The sequence below is a fragment of the Osmia bicornis genome, chromosome 4 (genome assembly GCF_907164935.1).
Source record: "Osmia bicornis bicornis chromosome 4, iOsmBic2.1, whole genome shotgun sequence".
Taxonomy (NCBI): domain Eukaryota; kingdom Metazoa; phylum Arthropoda; class Insecta; order Hymenoptera; family Megachilidae; genus Osmia; species Osmia bicornis.
The window spans coordinates 10472520-10499009 of record NC_060219.1 but is presented as its reverse complement, the minus strand read 5'-3'; the positions used below and the strand labels follow the sequence as shown (position 1 = coordinate 10499009).

At 36.3% G+C, this 26490-nt stretch overlaps 3 protein-coding genes across 7 annotated transcripts; 1 reads left to right on the top strand and 2 right to left on the bottom strand.

Moving 5' to 3' along the window:
• Nucleotides 1-50: 50 nt before the first annotated feature.
• LOC114876869 (probable isocitrate dehydrogenase [NAD] subunit alpha, mitochondrial) lies at nucleotides 51-3157 on the bottom strand. Its single transcript, XM_029188759.2, has 6 exons — nucleotides 3004-3157; nucleotides 2586-2708; nucleotides 1736-1908; nucleotides 1282-1516; nucleotides 933-1211; nucleotides 51-852 (listed from the first exon to the last, which is right to left on the bottom strand). Exons 1-6 carry the CDS (start codon nucleotides 3028-3030, stop codon nucleotides 613-615), a joined length of 1077 nt encoding a protein of 358 aa, XP_029044592.1. The 5' UTR covers nucleotides 3031-3157; the 3' UTR covers nucleotides 51-612.
• A 306-nt stretch (nucleotides 3158-3463) lies between these two features.
• Nucleotides 3464-7691, top strand: LOC114876846 (myelin expression factor 2). Of its 3 annotated transcripts, XM_029188736.2 has the most exons (10): nucleotides 3464-3836; nucleotides 4093-4468; nucleotides 4562-4837; nucleotides 5011-5257; nucleotides 5334-5510; nucleotides 5591-5746; nucleotides 5837-6036; nucleotides 6116-6251; nucleotides 6377-6452; nucleotides 6513-7691. In XM_029188736.2, the coding sequence occupies exons 1-9, from the start codon at nucleotides 3820-3822 to the stop codon at nucleotides 6430-6432; spliced, it is 1641 nt and encodes a 546-aa protein (XP_029044569.2). In that variant the 5' UTR covers nucleotides 3464-3819; the 3' UTR covers nucleotides 6433-6452; nucleotides 6513-7691. The 3 variants fall into 3 exon arrangements, with proteins under 3 accessions (XP_029044569.2, XP_029044552.2, XP_029044561.2); XM_029188719.2 differs by having other exon boundaries at nucleotides 3465-3836; nucleotides 5591-6036; XM_029188728.2 differs by having other exon boundaries at nucleotides 3466-3836; nucleotides 4093-4465; nucleotides 5591-6036.
• Nucleotides 7692-8950: 1259 nt separating this feature from the next.
• On the bottom strand, nucleotides 8951-26431 carry LOC114876833 (protein fem-1 homolog CG6966). Of its 3 annotated transcripts, XM_029188697.2 has the most exons (9): nucleotides 18083-18314; nucleotides 17861-17964; nucleotides 12954-13113; nucleotides 12651-12851; nucleotides 12009-12260; nucleotides 11709-11865; nucleotides 11159-11588; nucleotides 10875-11081; nucleotides 8951-10790 (listed from the first exon to the last, which is right to left on the bottom strand). In XM_029188697.2, exons 2-9 carry the CDS (start codon nucleotides 17894-17896, stop codon nucleotides 10386-10388), a joined length of 1848 nt encoding a protein of 615 aa, XP_029044530.1. In that variant the 5' UTR covers nucleotides 17897-17964; nucleotides 18083-18314; the 3' UTR covers nucleotides 8951-10385. The 3 variants fall into 3 exon arrangements, with proteins under 3 accessions (XP_029044530.1, XP_029044520.1, XP_029044540.1); XM_029188687.2 differs by lacking the exons at nucleotides 17861-17964; nucleotides 18083-18314 and adding an exon at nucleotides 25967-26431; XM_029188707.2 differs by having other exon boundaries at nucleotides 17861-18314.
• Nucleotides 26432-26490: the final 59 nt, after the last annotated feature.

Here is a 26490-nt window from a genome sequence, read left to right as displayed (position 1 = left end):
TGATAATATGTACATACACATTTCTTTAAGGTTGAATAACAAACGACACGTGGAATTTGTCATATTTTATTAATATGTAATACTGCGCAATGTTGATTCCTGAAACTCTTCTTCGAGGTCACGTTTCCTCAACAACTTCATTTATAAGTATTATACAGCGTTCCTAGATTAATTTACATGCCTAATTTTTACAGACCCTATTAGAATCCTTTTAGTTTTTCATAGTAAAGAAGTATGACAAACATACATAAACGTATATTCAGTCAATACACGCGATGAAACTGCGTGTTTTTCATCACAATGAAATCATATTAAATGCTATTACGCATTAACAAATCCACGAAGTTGAGTAACATTTAGTTATATTGTACAATAAGCTAGTGCAAGTACTCGACAAAAATTTTCTAAATCAGTGTGAACAGATGAATAAAACATCTTCCTACATCGAAAATTTTTGCGACTTGTTTCATCAAAGTGCAAGTTTCTTCGGAAGATGTGCACTAAGAACAATTTTAGAAATAATAATTACAGATATTTAAAAACGGCATTTTACCTTATGTGAATCATTTCTACGAGTATTTGGCAGTTTATATTCAATAAACATTATACTATCTACTTCGATATTGCTGAAACCTTTTTGCAGATTTCATTAGTGTATTCACTACATTTTGCTGTTCCTCCAAGATCTCCTGTTAAGTATTTGCCTTCCTTGATAGTATCATAGGCAGCATTTTCGATAATTTTCGCGTGCTGGTTCAATCCCATATATTTAAGCATCATCACAGCAGACAGTAGCAATGCTGTGGGATTTGCTTTATCCTGACCTGCAATATCTGGAGCAGTTCCGTGTACCTAATTTTAAATGAAATTTTTTTATTAATTAACCCCGAATTACTACATTTCATCAAAGATCATAAGCTTTCGGCACGTACAGATTCAAACAGTGCACCATTCAAACCAATATTTCCACTTGGTGTAAGGCCAAGTCCTCCTACCAATCCAGCACACATGTCAGATAAGATATCTCCATATAAGTTGGGCATTACAAGTACATCATACTGACTGGGATCTTGCACCATATTTAAACACACTGTATCTAAATACCTTTCTTCGAATTTAATAGAAGGAAACTTTTGTGCAGCATCCCTACAACACCTCAAGAATAAACCATCTGACATTCTCATTATGTTTGCTTTATGTACAGCAGTCACCTATAAAACAAATGAACAATTAATACGAATATTTTTTCATGATATATTTTACAATCTCCGAATTATCAACCTTTTTCCTATTGTTATCCTGAGCATACTGGAAGGCAAATTCTGCTACTCTGCTAGAAGCCTCTTCTGTAATTAATTTGATAGACTGTACAACACCTTCTACAATCTCATGTTCTATACCAGAGTATTCTCCCTCTGTGTTTTCTCTAATAGTAACAACATCAACATTGTCATATAGTGTTTTATAACCTTCTAAGGAAAGACAAGGTCGAACATTTGCATATAAATTAAATTCTCTGAAAAAAAAAGAAAACAATTAGTAACTTGATATGTAATAAAATGATATCCAAATATTTGAAAGTTTGGTTAAGAAAGAGACTAAATCAGTTCAAAGAATGATATATTTATAATGACATTCATGATTATGTAATTGGAACAATTTAAGATAGTTACATTAAATTTAAGACAATATACTGATATCTGAAATAAATAAATGAAGACAAGGACATACTTACTTCCTTAAGGCAAGATTTAAGGATCTATGTCCCTTTCCTATAGGGGTCATTAAAGGTCCTTTTAAACCAATTTTATTTTTGTTAACTGAATCAATAGCAGCTTGTGGAATTCCAAATTTCCCATCTGGCCCTTTTACTGGTGTGACATCTACAGACTCCCATTCTATTGGCACCTGATATTCAATAAAATAAATAATATTACAATTATTGATGTGCAACAAGTGTTTTAATTAAATTTTATTTAAAAACAAATACATTTGCTTTTATTGACACCATTATATGAAAATACAAAGTATATATACACATAGTTGTAAATATTAAAAGTTGAGTAACAATGTTATGCAATACACCACATATAATTATCATCATTGAAGTTTTTTCATTCATGCTAAAAAGCTGTACAATGTCTTTTGAAAGGTTCAAAAATAATCAATGTAATATCATGTTATATAAATGAAATCAATTTAATCACTACATACATTTAACTAAAAACTTGTATAATACATTATACGTTTACAAAAAATTATACAAATTAGAAAACATACCTTAGCTACAATAAGAGCAGACTGAATTAGCCTACAATTGGATCAACCTGTATAAGAGTAAGATTAAAATAAACTCCTTAAGGTTAGTAGTAGGACACATAGGGTCACCTTGTAAGATTGTAACCACATGTAACCATAAACTAAACAAACACTTATAATATGACAAGTACTGTGCAAAAACGTAGCAGAAGTGTCAACATGAATACCTATTAATACTTTCCATTCAACTGGCATGCATGTTACATAAAAAAGTCGGGCACAAAGAAAATCGTTATGTTACAAATTTATGAAAAGAAAAATCTTACCTTGGCAGCATCAAAAATCTTCTGAACAGCAGCTGAAATCTCAGGTCCAATACCATCTCCAGGAATAAGGGTACATTTGTGAACTTTACTACTGTAAAAGCGGACCGAGCCGATTTTCGGAACCTGTTAATAAAATATAGATATAATTGGTAATTATTAAATGATAACATGCAATAAGCAATGTGGTATTGTATAAGAAAAGATGGTAAAAGATAATTAGGAAATTTATGTTATATAAAGAAGATAAAATCTATAAATGATACGAGGATAAGAGACAAACCAATAAGATATTACAGTCAAGCAGACGGAAATATAACTAATCTGTACGAAATTCTAACCTTTCCATTTGGGAAAAGTTAGGGTTACATGCAGGGCTCAGGTTGTTTCCAGGATTTCCTGATTGACACAAGTTACTTACAGCATTTCGCATCCAGTGAGCTGCCATTCTCTTTATAAATTTTACAATAAAAATACGAATTTCCACCACCTTCAGCTGCGCACGTCAGAAGCACTACCAAAAACGAGAGATGAACAAGGTACACTCGTGATTGGCTCGTGTGAGACGATGTCTTCTGCTATTCGGAAACGGAACATAATGGGCGACATGATATACGACACGACGGGTGGCTCCACATTTGCTGATATTTTCATATGAAATAATTTAAAAAAAACAAGAAGAAAAAATTGGAATCTTAACAATTGATATGAATTCTTAATTTTCTGATAACATCTGTCAGATGCTAAATCGTATAAAATACTAAAAATAAGTACTTTTATAGTACTTAAAGGATATTAATATTTGATTTCAAATTGAATCTTATACTGAAAGTTGCGATAGATTGAACTAATTTTTTATAACTTACTATATAGATTGCATTTTAAAATTTAAAGTCAGGTTATGTTCAATACTGTGGCAACTTCAGAATGTACACAATATTCTTTAGTCGTAAAACGTATAATTCGTGATCGCCGCAAACGTAGGAGTAACATAACAATTATTAAAACTTTATACGCAAGCGATCTTTACACATAAGTTTGCATTATTTCAATCAGAAATCTAATTTTGAATACAGTAGTTTCCGGTACGTTTTGCCACTTCCTTAGACAGCCATTTTATAAGACGCTTCACGATCGCGTATGTTTGCATGTACGGTGTCTTTTACCCTTTTTAAGTGCGAACTGCAATATCAGTTCTTTAAATAATTTAGCTTGTTGAGTAAAAGAAGCCTCAACAATGATCAAACAAGAGGAGTAAGTATAATGTTAATAGTTACATCAAGTCATCGAAAGTTCCTTGGCGGCATGCAGAATCATGTATATTTAACTTAAACTGACGCTAATACATTTTGAATACATCAAAATCATAAAGTTTTAGGAACTGTATTTCTTAATTCCATAATGTTGAGTCAAGTTTAGGTGAATTTATGCGATAAGGAAAACAGTATAATCTACCAGTGTAATAAGAAGTAATACTAACAATTTTCCACGCAATCTTTCTCAATATTAGGAATCCAGCGCAGAATAATGATGAAAGGGACCGAAGTAGGGAGCGTGATCGTAATCGGAGATCGGAAAGACAAAATCGAATAAATTCTACTAGTCGAGATCGGAGTAGAGAACGAAACGATCGTGGTGGTAGAAAACCTTCAGATCGCCGAATTTATGTATCAAACATTCCCTATGATTTTCGATGGCAAGATCTTAAGGATTTATTCAGAACGGAAGTTGGAAAGGTTGCGCATGTGGAACTGTTTACCGATGAAAATGACAAACCTAGAGGCTGTGGAATTGTCGAATTTGAGGATTCAGACTCTGTAAAAATTGCTGTAGAAAAAATGCACAGATATGATATTAAAGGAAGAAAACTTGTCGTCAAAGAGGTAGTTAGTATATTATTGTGATTACAAACACTTTATTACCTCGAATGTTGATACCTCCATTCTTCAGAATGCATTTTACAACATTTTTCTTTTCAGGACTTTGATGTTGAACGTGATAAATATGGTCGTCTAGCCACAGCTCGTAACAATGACAGAGTTCGTGATGATAGATTTAGAGATCCACCAAGACCACAAGGGGGTGGTCGCCAAAATATGAATCCTCCTGCTGGTGGAGGTGGTGGTGGAGGTGGTGGCGGCGGCGGCGGTGGTGGTGGTGATAATAAATTTGGAAATACTTATGGTCTAAGTACTCAGTTTTTAGAATCTTTAGGTATTAATGGACCCTTAGTTACTAGAGTGTTTGTAGCGAATGTAAGTATATTTTACTCTGAAACATTGGAAATTTTAATTAAATAATAACCGTTTAAGTGCCATGGACGAATGAAAGAATACGTTCGAAAAATTTCAAACAATACGATCACGCTGCACGGCACTCAAACGGGTAATATAACAGGAAACTAAATATTGTTTGTTTCTATATTTAGCTTGATTACAAAGTGGATGAAAAGAAACTATTGGAAGTTTTTAAACTAGCTGGTAAAGTATTGCATGTTGAGTTAGGAAAGGATAAAGATGGAAAATCACGAGGATTCGGAGTCGTAGAATACGATCATCCGGTTGAATCGGTTCAGGCTATATCGATGCTTCACAATCAACAACTGTATGACAGACGTATGACTGTTAGACTTGATAGAGCAAATGAACCAGACATGCCACCAAAGTTGCCAGAAGGTATATATTTTGTTATCTCTTTTACTATGATTATTTAAATAACAGAGAAATAAACAAATCTTCATTCGAATAATAGGTTTAAAGGGAATTGGAATGGGACTTGGAGCTGGTGGTAATAGATTAATGGATGTAGCTAGAAACATTCCTAATGTACAAGCAAATAATCCACCTGTTGTAAATCCTATTTCTGCACCCGTGTTGGCTGCTGGAGCCTTTGGTGCTGGCTTAAATAATGTTGTGCCAGCACAATTAGGTAAGTTCTATTATATACACAAATAAAATTGATGAGAAAAACAAAAAAAAATTCATAAAAATGTATTCATTTGTTTGCAGCCTCTGCATTGACAAACACGAATGCAGCTCTTCAAGCAAGTTTTGCTGGAGGTTTAGGTGCTAATTTGGCCAGCAGTTCATTGCTGAATTCATCTTTAACAAATGAATTGGCTTCTAACTTAAATAATTTTGGCGGAGGAGTCGGAGGTGTCGGAGGTTTGTCTAATTTACAAGCCTCTTTAACTGGTGGACAAAGCAACAATTCGTTTGCGTCTCGAGGCTTATCTAAAATGGACAATGATGTAGGCTTCGGTGGAAACAATGCTTTCGGTGGTTCTAACTTCGGTGGTGGAAGAGATTTTGATGGTGGATTCAACAGAGGGGACAATGATCGTGTTCCTGGTGCCGGTGGTGGTTTCTCTGGCAATCAAAGCCAAGGAGGAGGCGGTAACAGGCAAAACACGAATGGTTCACGACCGATGTCGGATACTATTCTTATAGGAAATGTATGTAGTGTTTTACAGTCCGACATAAAAATTAATCTGGATATTAATCTATATATATATCTGTATGTGATTATCGCAGTTACCACCAAATACCACATGGCAAATGTTGCGAGACAAATTCCAAGATGTCGGAGAGGTCAAGTTTGCTGAAATGCGGGGCACTGATATGGGAATGGTACGATTTGCATCTGAATGGGACGCTGAACGTGCTGTGTGTATCCTTTAACAAAAAAATACATTGCATATTATATAATATAGATCTTTGCATCTGATTATATTAATGTGCGATCTAAATGAAGCGTAATACTAAAAAAAAAATGTCCCTTAACGATATGTACAGCTATGATGAATCGGTCACGCATTGACGGCAGAACGATTGATGTTCGCCTTTACTAAAAGACGGGAATACACTTAAGGTAACAGTTAATAGAGAACTTCTGCAGAGTTTGATGCTTAACCATAACTTATTGATGCAGCGAGAGGAGACTGGGTGTTCGTATGTCGTCTGCAGGATTGTTCCACTCCTGATGACAATACTTGAAATTCATCCTAGTTGTGTGGCAGAACTTAGGACGGTGGGTGAGAAGTATCTGTCGTTGGAAGATCAACAATCGTGTTTTATGCCTACTTCAACGTTGAAACACTCATTGGCTGCTGATGATCACCCTTCCTTGCTACAACTGTTTCATTCGAAATTCGTTTACCAGATTATCGTTCCTTTTTACAGTGGATGTCTAATAATTGTTCACTCCAAAACCAATCTTTTTCGAGTGATCGATAAATAGTTTAGTTGTTAGGAATAGGTTCATAATGTTCAACGTAATCCATAGGTTTTTTTCAGTATGTAGGTTTATGATATTTACAGTAATTATCAAACATAGTTTGTAAGTTTATTTCTTAGTTTTCATGATGAGAGATCAATCAGTTTTCCCACATTCCGGTCGAACGTGACGCTCTGGTCGTTCCCGGGACTGGTTTATCAATCAGGGACAGATTAATCTTTCAAGTATAAATATTAACGCGATATAGCTGTTACGGATTGTACGAGTTAAAAGTTTATCCATGTATGATAGATACTTTCATGCACAATCCTACACAGATCGTGGACGTGTGTGTTCGGTTTTTCTGTGGTATCGGTCGCACTCTGTTCTTGTATCTCAATACATAGAATGATACATCATGGCTCAACAGGGGAGTGTATCGTTTTCATTGTAGTTCTGCGATCTGATCGTTTACTCGTCGCGCCACATCGTTCTAGTAACTTGGAGATTCAAGTAGAGAAAAAATTTTAGTTGTCATTAGGAAGCTCCCTTCCAGTTCACCTCGTTTTTTCGAGACTTCAGCGAATGAACTATTGGATTGACTTTATACCCTAAATTCGGCAGAATTGTCTTACATATTGTGCATCATAATATGTTTACCAAAAAATACTAAATATTTAACTTAAGACAAATACGGACAATTTAAAGAAGATAAACGATCAAGAAGATATCTAGTTAATATAAAATGTTACGAGTTTATTCTTTGGTAAACATATTTCCTCTCGCCATGTAGATCTCGAGGAACATTCTGCGCATTGTATAACACTCTTGTATAACCACGACATCATGACAGTGATTGAATAAAATCCAAATCCGTTTTGACTACAAAAATATGCTGGTCGTTGTGTTTTATTTCTGTGTTGTTGTGAATTCTTTATACTTTAAAACAGGTTAAGATAGATACGCATTGGTATACAGGATATCGTTTCTGCAATTGACCGTGTGCGATACATTTATGTAGAATGAGTTTCAAATGCGTTGCACTTTTTTTTTTTTTTTAAACAGACATTTCTGTTTAAGAACATTTACAGTTGTATTTCTAATTGTAGAAATCCCTGCTTATTTTTTGAGATTGAAGATTTCCAATCTGTGAGATAAATATTTGCTTACATCACAGGTGAGATATGTTTTTTCAGGTGATTGTGGTTTTCTATTACTCTGATGATGAACACGTTTCAAGAGGGAATAGTTTTGTTTGAAATCTGTTTACCGAACATTTGTTCCTTCAGCGATAGTCAAAACGATATTCAGATCATCAAATTATGTATGGTAGTCTTCTTCTGAAGATTAATTAACCAAGTTTTATCACTGATCCAAGTAGTGGATTAAGAGGTTTTTGGAAAAATTAAAATTCACTGGCAATGTAGCAATTCGTCTCCTAACACCGTGGTTGATTCTTATGTATCGTAGTATCCAAAGTATCTTCTATATTTATTGGTAATTGTATCTGGTCTAAAAGTTTGCCGCATAATTCTGTCTGTCCAAAATGAATTTTGCATAACGTAAGAAGCAAATGGTTTGACGGTAACAATAACTTTTATGGTAAGTGGTCGTACATATTTTTTGTATGATCTGGTCTTCGATCGCCATTGAAACATTTTAATGCGTCTTTTCGCTATGCACATGGAATTGTGTGGTTGCCACATTTGTTTCTTAACATTTGAAGGACGATGTATCTTTTTTTTTTCTTACAATATCATTGGTCACTAGTAGGGTTCTTATTTTATAACGCATGAGATCATGTGTCGATGGTCTGTTGTATTGATTTCCATTGTAAGTGACTGATCTCAGTTGTGTTAAATAGGGGATGATAACTGCATTTCCTTCTGGATTTTACCAATTGATTCATTGTTGAAAAAGTCTGTTAGAAACTGTCCAAAAATAAAATGTTCAATCATGCAGGATCAAATTAAATATATTTTAATATGTTAATCATTTTTAAATTGCGGCTAATGTTTTACAGGAAAACAAAGGTAAGCTTCAAAATTGCTAACAAAGATTTTTATGAGTATGTTGTTCTTCCAGGAATGCTATCTAACCAGATCACAAGGTAATGGAGTGGTAAGTTTCATCCAGGTGAAATAACTAGTTGATTATATTATTAATCACGCCTGTATTTCCACAGTCTTTACATTATAAAACAGTTAAATTTGGTGATCATTAACGTAAGATACTTTTTTTGCCGAGAATTATAAGTGTCCTGTGTAAACCAGTAACAGTGTGTGAATATAATTATTGGAATGAAATGTGTTAAAAAGTACAAAACTTTATAGCTGGATCGAATTCTGATGAAAATTACATTCTATACGAATTGCTGTTACCATGGCAGCTGCTGTGCTACATAGTGTCAAGTGTAATTATTTGTTCATCCTCAAAAAAAGCACCTTACTTGAACACCTCACCTATGTGATTCTTCTTATGTATATATATATATATATATAATTCTGTATAATACTTACAAACTACATGTATGTTTATCACATTTTAAATAAAGGTAAGCTTGAAAATCGATGTAAACGAACCATTTTCAAGAAACTTCCATGTACTATCTATATCGTACTAGGGGTATACAACCCCGAATCTAATCGATTAGCAAATTCTTTAAAGCAACATAACTTAAGTGACATTCCAACCATGTCTAGTAGAAACAAAACACACATCCTTAAACTGAAAAGGTCTGTAACATTTGCAAAAAAAAAAAAAATTAATAGTTACGATTTCCATTTTTTACGATTTTTATCACAAAAGCATATGCTTTATTTTTTATTGAAATCGTTTCATGCTATATCAACAAAACTCTATTACACTTTCTTATCCCTCTTTTTTTCTTCTTTTTTATTTCTTTTTTTATACAGCATCGAAGGTAAAATCGTGTCTTCTACGATTACACGTGTCTTTCAATTTAGCATACATCCCCGTTATGACTAAATAGTATCGATGAAGTGTGTGTATATTATGGCTTATATGGGGTTTATGTATAAGGGGTAGGCTGTCAGCCAATTATACAACAATAAAATCACATTGACAGTATTTGTAAGCCATTGTAGACAATGCACGTAATAAGTACTCTTCTCCTTTTATCGTATGCCTTACACGTCGTCCGACGTTAGTATCGAATATCTTCTCCTTAGTAGAAAATCACAATAAAGAAAAAACATTGCCATATTAACTTGGAAATTTAATGTACATATCCTGAATTATGTTTCATTTCTGTCCATCCTTGGGCAATATACCTGAGTCATTAAAATAGTCTCGTACGACGGATCAATCTTCACGATTTCAAGATAATACAACTGAAATCTGAGATGTCTCTTAGAGTGTACTCTACTTATCGCTTGTTGTAATGGCAATTCTCAAAAAGTAGATCTTATATTCTCCCATTCGGAAACACATTCTGGTAGTTAGTCTACGTGTACGAAAAAAAGTAAAACTTCATTGTCGACTCTTTTTCGTTCGATTAATAAATAAATACGTCCTGTGGTATTTTTACACGATACAGCTTTTTCTTCAGCCCATCGATTACACCCACTAGTGCATCTGAACGAAAGCGCGAAGATGTTTCGGTACGTCTTCCAGTTCGTACGTTCTTTTGACTACTCTAGCCGCTAAACAGGTGAGCGTGGTGTATTTTACAGGGCATACCGAGTCGTATAGACGTTTGTCGCGTAACAACATCTCAAAGGTTTTACCCTCGTTATTAACGGTGTCGATGTGGGCACCAGCCTCGAGAAGAGTAACGGCAAGATCTGGCCGCCTAAAGTGCGAAACAGCAGCAAGATGTAACGCTGTGTTACCGTCGTTGTCTCTTGCCGTAACGTCAGCGCCAACTTTAATAAGAGCGTTCGCTAAATTCGACGAGGGGAACTTGGAGGTCGAATAGCTACCAACTACGGCACCCTTTTCGCTATAAATTAATTGCAATACATCACGGCCCTGAAAGCAGACAACATAGAACATTTAAATTACCATGAAACACGTACAATTATTTGAACCATCCTTGTTTTCCAATCAACTCACTTGTTTCCCTTTCGCATTTATTCCAACTAGTTCATAAATCGCTTTGTGCAACGTGATGTATTCGTCCGTCCCTTTCTCTGGAATCTCACGTGTTAATAAACACGCGAGATGCAAAGTAATCACAAGAACTCTGTTCAAATAAGTTAAATCACGTTTGCAGACCGGGATTTTATCCAACATTTGTTTGCCTAATGCCACTTCTAAGACCTGAAACAACACGTCGTTCATCTGTATCCGTGTGAAAACGTTAATTAAAAATCCTTTTCACAAGATCGAACACTTACAGCTTTCTTGAATACTCTAAGAAGTTCCTTCTTTTGTACCGGCGGTACTCTGCGCCCGGTACTCGTCTGAGTACCTATCATAAAGCTAAACAACTCGGTAAAACTGAATAATGAACTCTGAGTCATTGGATCGAGCGGCTCCAGCATACTCTGCTGCATATCCAAAGCGTAATTCCAAAGTTTGATGCAACGATCGAATTTCCCACCGTCCGCGTACAGTGCTCCTCTATAACGTATATAGTAACTGGTATCAGGATGAGCTGGGCCTAATATTCGTTCCCTGATCACCAATGCCTGCATTCGCATTTCATCCGGATCGGTTAACAAATCGTCTAATTCATCTGGGTTGGAAATTTCTCTTGTGAAATCGTAGGCAGCTACCACAGGGGGTGGCAATGGTTTCGCTATCACCGGGCTATCTCTTCGATATCTAAAACACGATAGTTGCCCTGATATTTAATCATTCGTGAATAATAAGAATTTTCCTGTATTATCCATTCGAATCTATCAACGAAACGGTGTAATCCCAATTGCAAAAGTTCTAACGAACCTTTCGTCCATCGCTCGTTTCCAAAATTCGAGCGCCCCTATCATGTCCCTTTCTTTATCCACGTAAGTCGCCCCCAACAATTCCAACGCGTCTATACGTTCTTTCCGACTGACTAAGTTCGGTATACCGATGAAGTATTCGACGATGTGTTTATGACCTGTAAGATGAAAAATTATCCCGTGATAATTTATCTTTTACCGGAGTGTTTCCTCGTTCGTATAACGAAACACTCGGATAAGCATTAATTGTAATCGTCTTAAGGGAACCTTCAGGGTTGTGCGTGGAACATTCTGCTTTAACCTGTTACTGCTGCCACAAGGAGCGGTGTCATCCCGTACGAGTCCACGTCCATCCTGGCACCGTGCTCGATCAGTAGCTTCACGATGTCCAGTGATCCGCTTTCGGCGCAATCGTGAAGCGCCGTGTAACCCCTGACGGATTTCCGGTTCACGTCCGCTTTCAAGGCGAGTAGGAACTTGGCAATTTTAATGTGACCTTTGTAACAGGCGATCATCAGACTGGTGTGACCCTGATGGTTAGCCATTTCGATGTCTGTAATCAAACGACGCGATCTTGTGTTTATGGTTCATTCGCTCTCTTTACGAAATGATAAATGTAACTCGTTTGTCAATCGATCGATTCATTTTCTTTCAATACCAGGTATTATCGTAAATAAACGGTACAGTAGCTGCAGAAATATAACATTAATCTAATCGAATTGTAAACAACACGTGTTTTCAACGCTGAAAGAGAGTAAATAATTTAACTAAATTAAATAAAAATAGAAAGTAAACAATATTCTTAAAGAGATAAACCATAAATCCTCGGATGTTGTTTGAAATTCTGCAGCTGTCGCGACGCAGCAATTAAATAGCTGATTCTATCTCCTGCGGTGATTAAAAGATGACGAGTTAAGAATTAAAAATGAACCATTATTCTTACCTGCACCGTGATTTACCAAAAATCGGACGATTTCAAAATAACCATCGAAGCAGGCCGCGCGCAATGGCGTGGAATTTGTTTTGGTGGTCGAGTTCACCTTGGCACCTCTTTTCACCAGTAATCTGACCAGAGCCAAATGACCGGCTGCAGCTGCGCACCATAGAGGCGGTGCACCTTCTATCGTTTCCCCGCCAAATACGACTGTTTAAAAAAATTAATCATTTCATAGCTCATCCTCCTCGTCCTAATTGAAAAGACGCTGACGCGTTCGAAATCATTCCACGAATCGAATTCGAGTCTCACCTGACCCAGGCTGTTCGATATCCGCTCCGCATTCTTTGATGAGGTACTCAGCCACGTCGTAATGTCCGTTTCGACAGGCCATGACCAAAGGTGTTGCGCCATGAGTTTTGGCGCCCACTAATTGTCCTACCTCATCTTTTCCTCGATGATCCAGAAACACCTGGAACAGATACACCATTACTTTATAAAACTACATTAAACTGAATATCCGATCACTTGGTATCGCGTGGGTGATCATCTAAACTCCTGTCGTATCGATGTTTATGAAAATGTTTAATAATCCCTCTCGAAAAATGATCAGCGATCATTTACCTATCTCAATTCTTTCTCCTACACATTTCACGACTCTCTTTCCAATGTAACTTACATTTGACAGTACGGAACCCGTGATGAATCGTTGAATTGAACTCGTGAATGAACAATCACGTGGTATTTTTCAAACGATAGTTACGTCGCTGGTTGAAATTTATCAGGAATTTCGAGCAGACTCTACTCATAGACGAGAAACACTCGTCACCGACAGATCCTTGCCTCGACGAAGGATAAGTGTATAAAATATCTCGGCTCTTCTCTTTTATGTAGTCTCACTCGAGCCTCTTCCCAAAACTGCTGTTTCTTCTCTTACGTACTTGCACGCTTTTGTTCGCCACGTTCTACTCTATCCCCCACCTCGGTGTCCACTCGTTCGCGTACCACCTTTTCGTTCAATTCTTTCATTCAAATTAATTTCCTATCGCGTACACCTTCTTCTAAAATTTTTCACCGAGATATTCGAGTGGAACCAAACGAAGTTGTTTCAAGACTGAGTTATCAGCGTACTTTTTACAGTCTCGCTGTTAGAAGAGCACGGATTCAAAATTCCTGCGATGGACACGTACGAATTCATCGCGAAATCAAAGATGGGTTATCAAGAACTGGATCGCGGACGCGGGAGCGGTGATGTATGCAAAACAAACGTGTTAAATGCGAAATGAAAGAATTTTCCGGGTACGTATCACCGCAATATCCGGCTTATAAACACCATTCACCAGGAGGAGAGTACCAGTTAAGACGACGCAATTGTCGCGTAAAACACAATTCACGATTTCTATTTGTTTTCGTTGAAGCTAACCGAACCACCACCATTTCATTCTCACGAATTACAATACGCCCTGTAACTTGACGTAAGAGACGAGAGCAAACACTGCCGAAGAACGGTCAGACGAGGATTGTTCACAAAGATAAACTTCGATACAGTGTACACAAGGGATCGCGGAGGAGTAGCCCGTCTGTTCGGACAGCACGTGGTAGTTGACGGTATATATTTGCCTCACGTTCCCGTGTAAATTCGCTGAACGATCGTAAATCGCGAAACGAATCCTTTGGTTCATGCAAAATCAATACTGCATCCTTGGAAAACGCGCGACTCTTTCTTTACGATTTTGCAAATTTCTTTTCAAACTTGGATGGTTAACGTTTGGACGGTGCGGTAGCGATTTTTCGGGGGGGAAAACGGAACCTGTGCTCGCTCGCAACGGTGTATTCTTCGACTGACCAAGGTCCGAAACCCCTAACCGGTGATTGGCTTCTGGTGAAATCATGCTTCTCCACCACCGTGCAGGTACAGATCCCGTTAAACGAATAATCGGTGACACTGGGCCCACGGCCAGGTATGGTGAATGGACAAAACGTCGTTGTGCGTTGAAAAGGGGGGACGGGGAGAAAGAAGATGAGACCCGACAGCCTAGATTTTCCTTTACATTTTTCCCTTTTAAACATTTATCACCTGCTCCCCCTCTCCCTCTTTTCTGTCAGTTTTCTTCCCTTTCTTCCATCGTTTCTCTAAATACAGTTCTTTCTTTGTAACCTTCGGATACACACGTGTTTGAACGCGTATATACGTGAAACGGACAACGTATTCCGTTACTCGACTGACCGATTTTCTTTTTCGTGGGCCCGGCTTTTTGGAACCGATCCGGCAAGAAATGTAGGTAATGGGAACGAACGATACCGAAACGGCTTCTCTCTTGAGCCTTCTTTAACGGTGAACAATATAATTGCTTTCAAAGATCGTATCGAAGTCGGCGTAGTTTAACCCTTTCACTAAACAGAATCATCATCGTTCACCGAGTGAGACATACATTATTCTGTTCATTGTTTCAAATGTATACCACCGCTAAGAAATTTGGAAACATTTGAATTGATTTAAAAAATAATTAAAAGGTCGAGATAAATGATTCTTTTATTTAACCCAAATGGGGATATATTTTTATCACTTGCAATAGGATTATATTAAATAAAATGTTAGATAAAGATATAAAAAATAAAAATTTGGCAGTTAATGGGTTAATTCTATATAAGGTGAAGTATGTATTTTATATTATGCAATGCAGTTGAATTATTTATTTAAATCTCTTCGTTTCCAAACTTTTTGACGGTAATGTAGACCTACGTCGTTCGTACGAAGTGCATATTTGCGAATGAAATATAAGGTAATAAAATAGAAGATAGTGTGTTCAATACATTATCTTATTGTTAGTGGAACGGTACATAATTTATTGGGTATGGTATGTGTCTCAGGTAACTGGGCTAAGCTATAGTTCTCAAACATTTTCTTATTCCCAAATTATATTTTGGAGTGAAACCTCCAGCAGTTTAGAATATTAAATGATAAATAATGATTAGAAAGCAGTATTTCCTTTGAAAAACTAACATTTCGAAACCAGTTTGAGGGGAAAAAAAATGTCCAGTTACGTAAGAAACCCGCCTAAAATATCGATTAACATAAGCCATTATTTCGTTTGTCTAGTAAAGGAACTTGTCGTTCGTTAAACAAAGTGTTGCCTTGAAAAAGAACTGACAGTCTGCCGAGTTACTGATCTTGGTACTTGTTCAGTCTCAACGGGAGTCCTACTTTTTTTATTTCTCGTTCCCCTCGATATTTCTATACACGTTCCATCCGTTCATTGGCATTCCACTTTAGAACGTACTGTCTTCAGTTAGACACCTGTAACGAGTTAAATACCGAACAACATATTTTCTGCGTTGAAAATAGGCTACATTTTACTTGACTTTGTCATTAATCATGTTATCGCTCTCAACACTACCATGACCATTGGATTTTACGACTTTCCGCTTTATGACTTTACAATTTACAACTTTACGGCTTTTCTTTTCGCTTACTACTTAGATACAGTATGAATTTCATAAATTTGTTTCTTATAAGATTATACAAAGTGCTCCGTCATTAGACTTTTTTGAAAAATAAAATAACGTCCTTGTTTCGACGAATGAAATCTGCTAAAAATATTCGGAATTTTATTGGGCATAAAAATTCCCGCCAAAATGATTCACAAATTCAACCTGGAACAGAATGTTTATGTTTCAAGAGAAGACACTTTTATATTTACGATCGTTGACCCAAAACTAACAATTTCTATCTCATAATTTACGATTATCCATTATTAATAACAGCATTGTAATTTGGAATTATAAATTGCTTCGAAAGTATTTTAGGACACTTAAAGGAAACAAAGGATTAATGTTTTATTAAACAAAGCTTTATATGCCAGGTGTATTCCGGTGCTCGTTAAAATTCAGAAGGACGCTTCGCGCCTAAACTATAACAGACAGTTCATGGTTGGAGCTTAAACAAAAAACCGTATTTCGTACTATGAATATAGAGTACAAAGCGACGTGTAAGTACATTTATCCACGGAGAATGAACTATAACAATCACCAGACAATTTCAATTTCAAGAAAAAAACGTTCGAGTGTAATTGTTACTTGGTTGATTACACTTTTCTCTGGTCGGTTCTTGACCGAGGGAAATTACGTCGGCGTTGCAAAATAATTACTATCCATCATAGTAAGCTGACAAAATAAGAATCCAGAAGGAAGTGTCGCAAAAAATAATCTACGATGTAAAATGGAAAAAAATATATTGTTATTGACTTCCGCAAAATGAAAGACTATTTTTGCAGACATCCGCTGGCAGAAGCGATTAATAACTGCTTTAGAAACAATTAACTGTCGTCGCTGTTTCCAGAGTTGAACGACCTCGGAATATGGTTCGATCTATTAGAATGATAATTAGCGACGATCACAGCGATCGTCGATGAATGTGTTATTGGGAATAATGTATTTCTTCCCGATCATGGGACACGTTATAAATAAACATGCACGAGGCTATCCCAGAAACGGTGAAAAATGAATTCAAAGAAACGTCGAGGTAAGGCTGAAACGAAGGAATCGAGAGAGTTTATTTTTCTACAGCCAACGAACCGCTGAGGAGGAGCATCACTTGAATGCAAATGCGCCTTGAAACACAGATGAGAAATTCTATTTCAAGCACGAATTCAACGTCAGCAAGATGTACGCGGTGTTCTTCAATTACCGCTGACATATTTCAAAGGAAAGATATAAAAATGAAATGGCCGATTTCGAAACACTGAACGTCTGATATGATTTGATAGCATAAAATAACACTCGTCGTATCCAGCTTAAGGCGAAAGTAAATTGCAAGTGCAATTGCCTGATGGTACTCGTTTCAATTCATAACAGCTGGGAAAAGTGGTAGAAAGATGATGTCGAAGAGTGCGTGCGTGAAAATAAGGAGAAATTTGAAAGCTGCAGAGAGCATTAAAAAATATACTTTTCAATTCACTTTCTTCCTTCTACACCGTGTAGTTGATAAAATCAATTTTTCGGCGATACGTAGAAAATGAAATCGTCAATCATTGCGAACGATCGAAATAAATCGCGCATAGTTATCGGGAAATAATTTTTACGTTCACGCTCCATCAGTCGCGAACTTCTTATCGATAAACGTATAATAGATCGCGCAAAGCAAAAAGCGTACGCAAGAAACTTGTAACGTTATGAAGTTAATTATCTATGATAATAAACGAGACGCATAGAAAACTCACCCGCGTAAAGTGTTCTTCGTTCGCCTCGTACTCCATTTTCTTCTCCTTTTGCTTTATCAAATTGTTCTTTAAAATATGGAATACCGGTAACAATATTGGGGTGACTATAATAAGCGTTCAAAAATAAATAGAAATTAAATGAACACAAACACCGTTCGCATTTCATAATTTCATCGGTAATCATTTCACCGTGTCTATGTTAATTAAAAATCGAAATCATACCTTTCACAGAAAACCTTCTACTGCTAAACTAAAAGAAAATCAACTGTTACGTACAATTTACGAACAAGGTCAGCGTTGATAACACGTTTCTTTTCAAACATATTCGCGACGGTGAACGCACTCGCGTGATTATTTAACGGGCTTTGCCGTTCGTTGTACAAAAAGCGAGGAAGCATTTGCCACTTCGCGCCACATACGAATATAGTACACGTAAACGAGCGAATGCTAATAAATAAAGGCGCGCTACGGGCTTATAAACGCGAGATGTTCGACGAAAAACGCTGAGATCAGCGAAAAATTGATCCGAACCGATGATACTGGAGAAAACCGATGCGAACCGACGAAACTGGAGCAGAAATTAACGCGAACCGATGAGATCGGCGAGAAATCGACGAAACTCGACGACTTCAGCCTGACTAAATAAATTCCTTTTTATAATAATAAAAACGAGTAAATCTTGCGCAGCTTTCGTAAAAATCGGGAAACGATTCGAAGAAGCGTGTTCTGTGCTCGACTGACCACTGTCCCGAGGTTACTCGCGATGTGCGTAAAATTCTATCGAGCCCAGGTGAAAGAGTAGGAGAAAGAGAGACAAAGTTGGAAGAGAGGGACCTTCTTCTTGATCAGGTGCAGGATCGAAAGGAGAGGTGGTCAAGCAGCCAGGTATACGTATAGATCGCGAGAAAGTGGCCCTGCGTGGTGATATTTATGCAACCTAGCCTCGAATGATCGTATAAGTCTGCTTATGCGCCAGAACACCATCGTACACTTTCTAATTGTTCTTCCTGATCAACTCTTACCGCCAGTTACGTAACAAGAGAGCCCGTTTCACGTAAAAGTTATGCGATTCTGCATTCCGATTACGAGAAATGATCAAACTTGTACCGCTGACCGATCTCTCTCTCTCTTTCTCTTTGATTCTCTCGGTTCGATCGGTTCCTTACACTGTTACAATCTATTGAAACGAAGAAATTCAATTTTCCCTGCCAATTGAAACGGATACAGACTATCTCATGCTCGAACGAGTTTTCTGGATAATCGAACGATTACGTTTTACTAGCTAGGAACTAGCATTTATTGCGTAATATTACGTCCAAGAGAGCTGGTATCAAGTTTACGCGAAACTCGTGTGAGATCCACTGTCTCGATCGAATCACCTTGCTCTCGATGATATTTCTTTTTTTAGATTTTCTAGCATATTTTTATAAATATTTTTCTCGATTCTCGTCCTTTCGATTATGAAAGTTAATAAAATTAAAGAGAAACTCGAGAAATTAAAGACCCACCGATGGATGGTTAATGAACTCGAATGATAATCACCGTGAGGAAAACGTCACGTATCGATACGTCATACTCGTGTACGAGAAAAACTCGTAATTACACGATTAGCTATAACGTATCTCGATTGTATAATTCGTTTGGTAGAGGTGCAACAGGTATCACGTGCGTACTATTGTTACGTACAATGTTTCCGCGGATGCAAATCCTAGACATGGAAAACGTCACACGGTGGATTACGTAAAATTACATTCATTCCTGACATAATAGATTCTTGTACGAAGAACGTCAGATAATCTTGGAGCAATTCTAAAACAACCGATTAACTTGAATCTTACATAGCATGACGAACGAATACGATTAACCTGATTCTGTTATATTTCTTCTCCCGACTATACATGTGACATTAATGTACAGTCAGCGGCAACAATATAGTATAATTTTAATTAAAGCAATAATAATAGAAACATAAAATTTGAAATGGTACATGTTATCCTAAGTAAAACCTATATTGCTATTTTCCAACTTTTCTGAGAAATCACTCGTTACTATAATTGAAACCTATTTAACCCTCGGGTTATCTTACAATTGCCATATGTCATTTTTGTTCACTAGAGATTAAGAAGTGTAACTAGATACGTCGGAAACAAACGTGATTTCATAACTCGATCACGAAGGAAATAAAGAATAAACTGAAACACTCCGAATCCGCAAAAACATGTAACACCGAGTTACATGAGAAATTACAACGTACGTTTACTTTCCAAGAGAGATTTCGTTACGTGGTCCTTAGATGAAGGTATTATAAGAAAGGTTGCAAAGCTGTGGCAAAAGGTATCGATGTTGGTTCGATTATCGATTGAATAACAACGAATCGATGTTAGATGCGATTTCTATCGTGACACGTATCACGAATTATTTTATGTAATCTGTAAGGAAGTGATAAAAAAAAGAGCTCGTAATTTCAGGTGATTAACTGCAATGAGTCATAAGTACCATTAACACCAAGAGAATATTAAATTTGTTTGTACCATGGGAATCCTGGTATGAGAACACTGGAAATCATCAAACACGAACCCATTGTTTTTTTATGTAAAACTAATATGAGGAAAATACGTCTACAAGTTGAGATAGGTCAGTGATAGAATTCCATTTGTTCGTATTTCTAATTCTCATTTTTTTTTCTTCATTTTATCAAGAAAACAAATGACACGGAAATGTCGTATCGGTTATTACTGATTAATGAGAACTGCTCTTTTGTACATTGATCGGTCATGGTCATCGTGGATGTACGTTCGTTAACTGCTTCCTTTTCGATTATCGTCTTAATTGGTCATCACCGACGAAGAACGCGTGTTCGCGCATTTACGTTCAATTATCTTAAAAACTTTAACAACCGTTGTATGTGACAGCTTGCACTTTTACTCTTAACAAGCTGACAATCCACGTTGTAAAATGACTAAACGACAATTCATCGTCTGTTTTATTTATTACTTGTTTACACTGGGAACAATAGTAATTAAACACGTAAAATTCTTGCAAGTTTTCCATGATTTCACGCATGCATAATGAAGAACAAAAGCGTCCTTGATTACCTGCAAAACACAATTCATCTAAGCTCCTCTCAACTTTATCAAGCATGAACAGGTAGTAACTATTTAACAGGTGAATCATTACAATGTTACGACACAATTCGTGTTTTGATTACGGTAAATCCCGGCCAGTAGTTACCGAGATGATGCTACTCTGATTCGAATCAATTTGCGTGTTTGGATTTACCAACAATGTTGAAAGGATCTTTTTCAAAGATCCTTGTAGTATGCGGAAAGAGATTCTAATAAGTTCAATTCGCACGATGGTGATGTTACGCTACCGGGTATTTCATCAGCAAATTATTAATCGACATTGATGCATATTTTAACATTACAATAGAACGTCGCAGATATGCAAAATGTAATTTATCTGGTTTCGTTTGGTTGAAAAATGACTAACTTTGAAGCAAGATTCATTTATGTATTTATATGTAAAATAAAAATCGAAATATTATCTACGTCAGACAACAGATGTTTTGGATGTATTCAAATTTTGTTTTGAAAATCTTGCTGATCCAAAGTCTAGACATTCGAGTCGTGGTATGTTCTCAAAAAATTAGGTTTTGTCAATTAAAATTAAATTTCATTCGATTTCATTATTACAGTCTGCAGGGAATAATGTTAAGGTACGAAGCAAAGTGATAGTTAAAACCAGTATGATGATAATTATGAAAATATCTACCATTGTTCTGGTGCATAAACATCCGGTTTTCCATGTGAATGACCTGATTTTAGCCAGGAGACAATTGCACGATTTCGCAACAATAATTGGTGAACGTTGAACTATCCAGTCTACCAGAAGTGCAGTGTATATAAAAACGCTTAATAGGTAGAGATAATATTGCAATAATGTATTCGAGGTAATCTAATTAATTAGCATATTCACGAACCTGTTTTGCCTTAAATACTTCGAATTTCTACACAATTTGAGAAGCAAGTACCGACAACACGAACTCCCACTATTGGAGAATATTAAACAGTTTTTTTGTCTTTCTTCCATAAATATCATTTCGCGGAATAACAAATTATACGATGCACTTTTCCTCAGCTTTTTCTCGAAAATCTAGAAGCTAGAATTTCTGTTCCAGGAATTTATTTCAAACGTAAGATCGTATGGAACGACTTATGTTTCCGGAAACTGGCATAAATTCAGTATTCGTAGACACTTTTCCTTAAGTAAAGAGAAAATATCAGGATAGCCTCGCGAAAGGCGCGGAGAAGAAACTTCTTTCTTTGCTTCGCTATTTGATTTCCCATATGAATAAAAGTGAACAAAGAGCGCGACAGTGCTCCAATATATCTCTAACTCGCACTAATTAAACATGATGAAAATTATGTAAACTCAGGTTCTTAAGGTAAAAAAAACCGAGGAGTGTGATAGAAAATGAAGGGCAGACAGGTTGGTTCAATGTCAAGGTATCGGGTGGAAACCTTCTAACATGTTGATTATCAAGACTGGCTCGCAGAGACGCTTAGGTAAGTAAGTAGTTCGGTTAACTTGTTTATGTCTTACAAGGAGGCAGACAGAGAAGGTTGACACTGAAAGTCTTATCGACTTCTAAGCAGTTTTGTCATTTGACAGACTGTATACGAGATGACTATAAAATTTAACCTGAAGAAGACAATTTTTTTGAACAACTTTACGTATTTCCATAAAACATTACTTGTACGTTATTATCAGCGTTCGTTCGATTAGATAAGGTTCAATTTATTCTTCGATAAGAATATCGAGTGAATTTTATCAAGTGTGTATCGAAAGACGTAACTTGCTACCATAACAATTAGAGAGCTTAAAAAATAACGCGAGTACATTAATTTGACAAATATTACGTTAGTTTAATTTTTGAGAACAAGGAATTACTGTCACCAAGATGAAAACAAATTTTTGCGCCGTTTCTGAAGCTATTTTAGTAACTGGAACGTTTAGGTGTCACACATGTGTACAATTCTAACCCAGATTTTACACACGTTGGTCACAGCTGTGTATTTGTGTCTGTATTCATGAAATGTCTTTCGAAAACCTTGCAACGTGGATTCGTCAACATACTGGCTGTTGAATACGAGTTATCTATAACTGGTTCTAGGATGAAGTATTAAATACGATGTTTCTCATTCTACCCATAAATAGAACCATTATTTTGCATTTAGACATCTCAATTCCGACCGCGATTTTCCAGCATACAGAAATAAAAAGAGAATGTTTTCAACGTGCTTTCACGTGGCTGTAAGAAACGTGCCACCTGCATATTTTTAGCAACAACAGGGTCACTGCTATTTTTTCATACATATCCCACCGGATATGAATATTTCATAGAGTGGCCTGCACTAATTTATTTTCCTACCGTATGCACTATTTAAGTATCTAGAAAAATAGCGATCAAAGAACTAGAATAAAACTCGAGGTTCTCAATTTGAAATTTGTAATCAATTTTTTTAGTACAAATTTCAATATGCTCATTTACAATTACGTTAATTTTCATATCTGGGCTAAAGATTTAATTAACTACGATTGAAGGTAGTAAGTGAAAAACTGGGTTTATCGACGATGCACAGGATCGATGATGTAGGTTGTGTGAAATTAAAGTTGCACTCGCACTGTTTCTAAACATGTGTATAAAATACCCGTTTACCGCCCACGCGCGTGTTCTAAATGTTAAATTACCGTCTGAAAATAAACATGTAGGGTATATCGAAACTGATTTTTATTATTAACGGTTCTACCGAGCACCCTTTACGAAATTATCTCAATGAATAAATAGAACTAACGTTAAAGGAGAACAGATTATTTTCCTAAAGTAAAAAAAAAAAAACAATTCTTGTAATCCTGACAATGTAATTTTTGTACGAATAGGTACATGAATAAATTCTCAGAATGAACATCATTCGATGTCTCATCGTTAATTATTGAAAATCAATGAAACTTCTTGTTTTTCCAGGTTCGTTCGATATCCTCACGATACCAAGGGAATCACAGTCGCTAATCGTATACGTTATTTACCAAAGTCGATTCAATTAGAATGATAGAACATCTAAAACGATTCCCGGACAACTTCCTCGTTCCATTATTAGGTTTCTTTTCCGTACACGTGCTTCTGAGAGACAATCACCGATGCAATGAAACGTCAGTGCAATAGCACTCGTTTTCTACCTTTCGTAGAATTTATCGTGTATCAAAACGAAGAGGGAAAAGACGTACAGGTATATAGCTTCATTAGGAGCGACTAAAGTGGCTTGTAAAAATATTCAAACGCTTGCAATTGAAAGTCCGACACGATTCGATGATATAAAAGTACCACAAAGTAGCACTTATGGTATATAGACGGTTGGTTATTCTAAATTAAGCGCTGTACATTGATCGTTACCGCGAAACCTAATTGAGTGAGTTTGTCACCGTATGATGAGGACAATACAAATCCACGTCACAATTACCGTATTAACCTCGCTGAATTATTCGACAAATAGGAAATTCAATTCCCAAGCCCGAACAATGCATTGACATCGACCTTTTCCCACCAATTTCCATTTTAAATAAGAAAAAAAAAATAATCTGATTCCGACCTACAAATTAAAACACTGCATGACTAATTCAATGCTATTAATAATTCTTCGTATTCATTTACATAGCTAAAATTGTACCCGCTATTTCATTCAACCCATTTGCCCCGATAATCGTAATTAATGTGGGACACGGAAAAAAAAATCATATCGGCAAAATCAACATTTGAAAAAACGCGGTCAATTAATCGCGCGCTGTTATATTCGAGAATCGATGTAATCAACTTCTCTCGTGTACCAATCAATTAATGATATCAAAATAAAAAGAAACATGAGAGTACAAATACAAGATATAACATTAGTAACGGAAAATGTTTGAAAGAAACATAAATACGCTTCGATGGCCATACAATTATTGGGATTGCTCTCGAATCCTCTGCATCAAAGGAGCACCCTGTATGATGGATTCTATAAATAAATATCATGTAACAACACGGAGCTTCGATTTTGTAACCGTGACTTTTTATCCGCATCACGCTAATGGAAATCTAATATTTCGATTAAAATGCGTTTCGTTTTCGTTCGGAATCTTTGATACCAATCAACCGAGCAGATTTTGAGGTTATCCCTCTTACCATCCCCAACGTCCGTGATCGTTTCGGCTAAATATAACTGTCTGTTATTTAAATCTTTTTAATAACATAAAATCTTCTTTATCTGTTATGACGAGCTCTAACAAATAAATTGAACAACTTGTTTTCCCTTTTTCAGAACGTCACGAATTTGGCAAAACGCCGCATTTTATAATGTATGTATACGTGAGGTGTCATTAAAACAACATGCTGCTATTTTGAATACGATTGCATGACAAAAACCCGAAAATATCGCCTCTGCAATAGATTTGTTCGAGGATTAGAAAATATTCAATGAAAACTGTTGATCCCGCGTTTCAAATGAATCACTGCGAAAACGTATCAAACGTTCCCGGTATTGAGGTTAACTTTAATACTAACGGAGTCAAAATTGAAAATAATAATATTTACATACATATATACATATAATTTGAATTGTACATATTTCATAATATTTATCAATGCATTTGTCTAAAATGTCAGAGGTATTATCTTTCTTTTATGAAAATATCTGACCTTTAAATATTACTGGAAAATTTCTTAACTAAATTATCATAATAAGTAAAAAAGTAATTATAGTTTAGCAATAATGATTTTAACGAATCCTTACAAGTATTTCTACGCTGTAAAAGAATAAATCCTATTGTAACAATTACGGTAATCTATTAATGATAAGGCGATTGATTAATCAGTAAAACGTTTCCTTTCCCAATCTTTGAACGCAACACGATCAAATTCATTTATAGGCCCAACTGTTCCCGAAATAGGGAGATATATTTATAAAATCCAAACAAGGGAAAACATTTTCACCGAACGATAATATAGCAAAGCAAAGTACAAAATGTGGCCAACTACGCCATCGAGTGAAAAATTCGGTCGGAACTCACCTTTAAGCGTTTCAATGTGCCGTCCCTCGCTGCGTTGTACACCACGCTTTTAAAATCCATTTTCACATATTACAATCCTGTCGACTACGAAGACATTACAGGATCCTTGCACTGCAGGGTTCTCGTGATTCACGGCTACCGTACTTCTTTGTCCCAAAAGTACAGCAAATACGTTCTGGCTGGTCCTATTCGTATCTTCACCCGTGACCTAACGAAATTTTGACATACGATTTGTCGCGCGACGTAAATATTAAACAGACGAAATGATAACGGAAGAACGAACCGTGACCGCTATTGTTACTTTTCTAAAAGAACTGTATTACTGTTAGTTATACGCGCGCGCGTTTAACACAATCAGAGACGAATTTCTCTGCCCGAGCGTCCTGTTTCGGTCGTTTTGCGAACACACGTCCTAACCGATCATCAGATGGCGATACCTGTACTTTCGCTCCGACAGTTCGTCAACAACTGAGCTCGTGCAACAGACGAGCTATAGGACAGGCCAATCATCTTATAGGACTTCG

Coding starts and splice junctions, on each gene's coding strand:
- LOC114876869 (XM_029188759.2), bottom strand. CDS start 3,030: ATGGCAGCTCACTGGATGCGAAATGCT. Junction 2,709..3,003: donor CTCACTGGATGCGAAATGCT/GTAAGTAACTTG, acceptor TTTTATTAACAG/GTTCCGAAAATCGGCTCGGT. Junction 1,517..1,735: donor TTAAATCTTGCCTTAAGGAA/GTAAGTATGTCC, acceptor TTTTTTTTTCAG/AGAATTTAATTTATATGCAA.
- LOC114876846 (XM_029188719.2), top strand. Junction 4,838..5,010: donor CTAGAGTGTTTGTAGCGAAT/GTAAGTATATTT, acceptor TTCTATATTTAG/CTTGATTACAAAGTGGATGA. Junction 5,258..5,333: donor GCCACCAAAGTTGCCAGAAG/GTATATATTTTG, acceptor TTCGAATAATAG/GTTTAAAGGGAATTGGAATG.
- LOC114876833 (XM_029188687.2), bottom strand. CDS start 26,026: ATGGATTTTAAAAGCGTGGTGTACAACGCAGCGAGGGACGGCACATTG. Junction 12,261..12,650: donor TTTGGTAAATCACGGTGCAG/GTAAGAATAATG, acceptor GTTTGATTACAG/ACATCGAAATGGCTAACCAT. Junction 11,082..11,158: donor TTAGAGTATTCAAGAAAGCT/GTAAGTGTTCGA, acceptor GTGTTGTTTCAG/GTCTTAGAAGTGGCATTAGG.